General features: G+C 39.2%; 1 protein-coding gene across 1 annotated transcript in view; it reads left to right on the top strand.

Moving 5' to 3' along the window:
* The window catches only part of ALS2CR12 (amyotrophic lateral sclerosis 2 chromosome region candidate 12), a 33,468-nt gene extending 29,953 nt beyond the window's left edge, over window positions 1–3,515 (top strand). The window contains exons 13-14 of the mRNA XM_018566267.1: window positions 913–1,022; window positions 3,449–3,515. Of these exons, the coding sequence (XP_018421769.1) occupies window positions 913–1,022; window positions 3,449–3,515 (177 nt within the window). The remainder of the gene's footprint in view (window positions 1–912; window positions 1,023–3,448) is intronic.
* The last annotated feature ends 2,901 nt before the right edge of the window (window positions 3,516–6,416 follow it).

The raw sequence follows: 6,416 nt of genomic DNA, 5'->3' as shown, positions 1-6,416 counted from the left end.
TCTCATCTTCAATATTATATAAAAACAATGACAAATGTATTTATTGAATATAGCATAGATAAAAACTCTACAAATGTATCCTAATATATTGCTGAAAAGGCAAAGACAAAAACCAGTGACATAAGGTTGCATCCAACCTAACAATGACCAAGAGGGTTCACCAGACACTGTTTAACATGCTGCACAGTAAACACAGTTCTTGTTGCTGATAGAGTCCCTGGTATCTCATCCTTCAGCATAATACAGTAAACTCCCCATTATCTGGCATCCACAGGGATTGGTAGTTTCCGGTTAAATGTAGTTTCTGGTTGCTTGAGAGTCACTATTAAAAATAGGTCAAACTAATGCCATACTATACCATACCCATAACATAAACTCTGTATTGACTTTATATTCATATTGAAATGCAGTAATCAAAAGCACACTTAAAACAAATTAAGGCAAATAGGCACACAATCGTTTCCAGGATAATGCATGCCGCAGATCAGCAGAACGGTGAGTACACAGGGGATTTTTTTTATGGTTAGATGAGAGTTCTGATTAGTTGATTACCAGATAACAGAGGGTTTACTGTACTCCATTCAGCCAATGTTTATAACCCATGCATGTAACAGAAGAACTTCAAAGAGAAACCAGTCATAGAGAGAGCAAAAGCCATGCAGGATGCAAGTAGAGACGGCAATAGACTGGCATAGACTTGCAACCTACAGACTGGGCAGAGTGCAGGGGCGGGAGGGGACGCAGTACATGATGTCAACAATCGATTACCAGGGCGTGGGACAATTTTGGGGGGACTTTGCAGGGGGACCAAAAATGTGTTTAATGGGAGGCCAAAGTTCTGCTTTAAATACAATCATATAACCTATTCTGAGCGCAGTATTTTTCTAATGTATATATGTGCTTTATTTTAAGAAAAGTCAAATTGACCAAATTGAAAAAAATTTTGACCAAAGTGTCAGCAAAGTGGAGTCAAGGTACAAGAACAGAATCCAGACTCTGATGAATGAGAATTCAGACTTAAGGTACAAGAATTATATTGTATTTTAAAGGTTAATGATAGTTTGGTTGTGCCATAAATGTAAACATTTGTAGTAATACCAAATGTCCAGTAGGTGTCATGGCAGACTGATGATAACAGTTTTGCAGGCGTTCAGCCTGTTGAAACAGACCTTAAAGGGGTTCTAAACCCTCCGGTTTTTTTTGCTTATATCTATTGCTAGCATGCAGTAGATATAGGCAAGAAATGTAAAAAAAACAAAAAAATGCTTGAAATCATTTTAAACTTACCTCGTTATCGCTGCTCGCTCCCGCGCCGAGAATCAGGAACTGCTCGTATGGCCGCAAAGGATCTTGGGGCGGGCGCATGTGCAGTTCCGATTCTCGGCCGGGAGACGAGCAGAGACGCAAGGTAAGTCTATGGACGCGTGCACCCGCCTGCAGACACCGCTGGATCGGAGAGACAGAGCAGACAGCGCTGGATCGGAGTGACGTCACACCGCTGGAGGGACAGATGAAAACATGGGGAAAGAAGAGGAAGATCAGAATAAGAGACATCATTTAAGGTAAGTGCTAACATTTACATGGGGGGAAGGGAAACATTTTTTGCCTTTATTATCACTTTAAGATGAATTACAGGTGTGTGTGTGTGTGTGTGTGTGTGTGTGTATAAATTCAGCTCAGTATTCATTAATACATCATCCTACCAATGTTTCAGGCCCTTGGTATCAGCCTCTTCAGTCCCTAAGCCACACAGTTTAGGGTGAGCAGAACATTCAGTACAAGGAGCCTATCCATTAATGTATTGATAATGAGCATGCTGATAGGAGGAGAAAGCAGAATGACAAAGAGAGGAACTCTTCAAGGTGTTGCTTCTCCTTCAGTGCGCTGTCACAGGCCAGGTCCATGACAGCCTGGGTTCAGAGGAACTGTGTTAAGTGATGCTGATCAGCATTCAACTAAGAAGACTTAGGCTATCTAGGCCAGCTAGGCAGATGCCATTCACATGTTACCACTGCCCCTAGATGGCATTGGGGAGTTTAGTAGACATGTGCGATTCGTTTTGGACCTCTTTCCCACAACCCTGACTCTGTGATTGTGGGGGTCTGCAGGCAGGGGGGCTTACTTGCATCGGGGTACCCCTTTTATTAGGGGGCCCAGATGCCACCGCCCCCCCCTTTTGAATTAGTAAGGGGTACTTGTACCCCTACACATTACCTAAAGGGTTAAAAGTACATGTAAATAAACACGCCACACATTTTGAAAAAGGGCTATCCCGATGCAAATAAGGCCCCCTGCCCACAGACCCCCACAACCATCAGGTCTGGGTCTCTCCCAATGCCGAGGGCACATGGCCCTCACAGGGAGGGGCGCTCAATCAATTTCCCACCCTCCCCCTTTCCTGCCCTGCCGGGCCTGTGCTCAAATCAAGGGTCTGGTATGAATTTTTGGGGGGACCCCACTTTCCCTTCTAAAGGGCCTGGTATCAATTGAGGGGGGACCTCACTTTATTGGGGGTTTTCCTTTTCTGCGGATTGTAAAAAAAAAAAAAAAGTCATTTTTTTTCTTTTGTCTAAGGTCACCTTGCTGCAACGTACATACTACCGCTAATGAAAATTCAGATTTAGTCTGAATCCTGAAACGAATTGACTTTCGGCACCGGGTCCCAAAAAACAAAATAACTTAAAATCTGAATGAAAACGAAACACATTTTTTGTCGGCGCACATGTATAGAGATTAGTTCCCAACAGTGAAGAAAAAAGGGTTTAGCTAATCGTATTTTACTTATTAATTCTTCATGGTCTATGTAACTGGGGTCTTGGTAGGAGTGCATCCTTTGCCTAAGCAGTAAAGCTAAAATATGCCCCTTTTTTCCATCTCAGAAAGTTGGGGGTATGAATGTTTTTTGACAAGCTTTTTACTCTATGTACATACTTATGCTCCTTTTATACAAACATTTTCTTTTTTCGTTTGTTGTGTAATATGAGAGAAAAATATTAAATCTGATTTTCCGCGTTGCAAACACATTATCAGTGCATGAATGTATTTTATTTTCCATGGCAATTTATTTAATGGCAATAAAATGCTACGTTGTTTTATTTTAAAATCTGCTCCTAAGAGCATAGATGTAAACAAGACAAAGGATATCAAATGGGATTTCTTCTTGAAATGTTGCAAAATCCATGCTTTGTACTGAATTCTGACTCATGTTATACATTACTGCAGGAAAATATTCAATGGGCCCATATTGTGTTTAAAAGATATGCTAGTATAGTGCCAAACCTACTAGATTAGTTCAGAATAATAGATGTTGTCATCAGAACGCCATGTTGGCCGGCAGAGATGATGAGTCAATGTGCAGTAAAGTGTTGATAAGAAGTTCTATGGAGTTTTTGAATATCCTTTTTTGAACATGAGACAAATCATAGCTATTTCATTCTTATATTTACAGGAGAAAACTCATCACTAAAAACGAGCAGCTTTACAGTGAAAGAAACCGAGATTGTCCTGGGACCTAGCTACCGTGTTTCCCCGAAAATAAGACACTGTCTTATATTTTTTGTGGCTCAAAAAACACTCGCGGTCTTTTTTTCGGGGTAGGTCTTACTTTTTTTTTTTTTTATGTATAACAATCCAAAGTTATTGCAAATCCAAATTAAATCATCCAAAATGGCAAAGTTAAGAATAGGGTGATCAGGGCAATCAGGGGTGCCATAGCTTTCCAAGAGCAATATGGTAACCAGAATGAGCAAAGCGCACTTTCACTATCGATTCCTCACAGGTGGAGTGCATTTGGTATCACTCCGCCTGTGACAGGAGCCGGCGCTATAGAGGAGGCATCGGCTTATGCGGCTCTGCTCCCTGCGCTACCGCCTCGCTTCCTCTAGCGCTGGCTTCGTTGGCACCGCTGATTCTCTCCCGCAGTTCTTCAAGTTCCCCCTTATGCCACCAGCGGCCCTGGAAATGGTCACAACTAGGTCTTATTTTGAGGGTAGGTCTTATATTTTAGCAATTCCCAAAAATAGTACTAGGTCTTAATTTCAGGGTAGGTCTTATTTTCAGGGAAACAGGGTAGTTGGATGTGCCGGAAAGCCATATCAGGAGACCTCTCCTACCACATGCTGGCATAGAGCTGCCAGAGTTGGAAGTATATAGACCTTTCTGGGTATACATGTGGCACTATCTATTTATGCAAAGTACTATTTATATTTACAAAAAAATTATTTTATAATAAAAACTTTGGCAGCAAGCTAGTTATTTACATGTATGTAGCGCTCACCCCCAAAGCTAACGAATTTCGGAATCAGAAATTCGGATTCGTTTGCATTTGTTATATCTGAATGTCCGAATTTACAAAATTTCGTCCGAAAATCGATTCAGAACGAACTGAACTGCACATGTCTAGTAGTAGCTCACTGTTCTGTCTTTGCGGTTGTAAGCCATGAAGTAAGCTTGTTTCGCTGGGCGCATGGAAAAGGATAGCACTGGGTTTCCCCCTGTACCACCAGAATTTAACATGAAGGCATTGGGGTCAGAGGAGGAAACAGATTGCTTGTAACCTGCCCCCTCCCTTCTCTCTATTTACACCAGAAATGGAAAAAAAAATGAGAAAGTAGTAACACAGCAGAATATCGAATATGATACATGAGGCTGGAAGAGTGAATATTTTTTGCACAAGAGCATTAAAACTGTGACAGAATAGGAGTTACATTTTCTGATAAATCTGTATTCATGCCAAAATTGTACAGAAAAAGATTTCCCTTTTATACTGAGAATTCAGAAAAAAAGTCCCCAAAACCTTCATAGCATACAAGCTTCTAAATCTGCAAACATTGTTGCCTTCCTAACCATTCCATGGCGGTTATCACAGCTAACATCTTTAAAAGACCTAGAAGGTAGGAGCTAGGATGTTATGGGACTCAGGCCAAATATCACTTCCTGTCCTGGTCATATTTTTTGTTAATAGACAAACAACAATGGGGCTCTATTATTTGGTCTGTGTAACTGAATTCACCCTTCTGTTACTATAACCTTCCTGAACCTTTCTGCGGCAACCACAGTCTGTCTGTCTATGAACATAGAAGATGTAAAGCTTTTTTTTTTGACAGCTTGTGCTTTATTTCTGTAAAATGTGTCAAAATATACAGTGTATATAAATATACTGTATATAGAAGATGCATATTCAAAATTTGTATATAACTCTTCAAATGATGCAATTTTTGAGAATAAATTCCTATATCAGTTATTACATTTGTATGTGTATGGACTAGAACAGACTTGTAATTGTAAACATATAGCTTATTTATCCAATGAATCGGCATGTATATTTATTCTGTGCAAGTTAACCTTAAGTAATTTCTCTTCTGCCCACACTTTCTTCAATTAGGAAAATACCACATTTTGACCACTAGAATGGAGCTAAGGATCATAGGAAATAAATGCATTGTATCTCGTTCTATATAAGTGAACCTAATGAAGAACATTTGATCCGAGGAGAAAATACACTAAGAATATTAGTTTTTCTGTCATTCTTACAATAGCTGTTTAACTTGCACAGAACGAGTGGCCATGCAAATGAATAAGCTATACCAGTTTATTTTATAAACAGACCCCATAATGTTTGTCTTATATGTAATAAATTCTGTTATATTTTTTACATGTTATGGCCTATAAATTATATATTGTCTTAGTGTTGCATTATGAAAATACTTTATTTACATTTCATATAGTTTTATTTGCTAAACTTAAAAAGAAATCATTATGTCTGAATAAAAGTTTTTAGTATAATAATGGTTATGAATTATTTAAACTGTGACTATCTGTATACTGATATCACCACTACTAATCCAACCATAACCACTATATTGATATGCCTAGTACCATACTTCCACTACCCAATCAGGTACTGCCATACATCTTTGTTCACGATCAGCATATACCAATATCACTACTAGCAGTCCTACCACTGTCATACAGTGTCACCTCTACTTACCCACTAAACCCTTACTCTTCTGCCCATACACCCATATAGCAATTTGTCTTTACCAACTCTACACCTACAGGTGAAACTCGAATAATTAGAATATCGTGCAAAAGTAATTGCAGTAAGTGCTGCAAAAGGGGCCCAAACCAAGTACTGAGTACATATGCATGCTTGTATTTTTCAGAGGTCCCATATTGTTCTATGTACAATCCTTGTTTTATTGATTGCATGTAATAATCTACTTTTTTGAGGTTGTGGATTTGGGGTTCTTGGGGTTTACATGAGCTGTAAGCCATAATCATCACACTTATGACAAATCACGGCTTGAACTATCTTGCTTTGCATGTAATGAGTCTATCTCATATATTAGTTTCACCTTTTAAGTTGCATTAGTGAAATAAATGAACTTTGCACGATATTCTAATTATTCGAGTTT

The sequence above is a fragment of the Nanorana parkeri genome, unplaced genomic scaffold (genome assembly GCF_000935625.1).
Source record: "Nanorana parkeri isolate BGI_ZX_2015 unplaced genomic scaffold, ASM93562v1 scaffold930, whole genome shotgun sequence".
Lineage (NCBI taxonomy): Eukaryota > Metazoa > Chordata > Amphibia > Anura > Dicroglossidae > Nanorana > Nanorana parkeri.
This window is presented reverse-complemented; position numbering and strand designations above follow the sequence as displayed.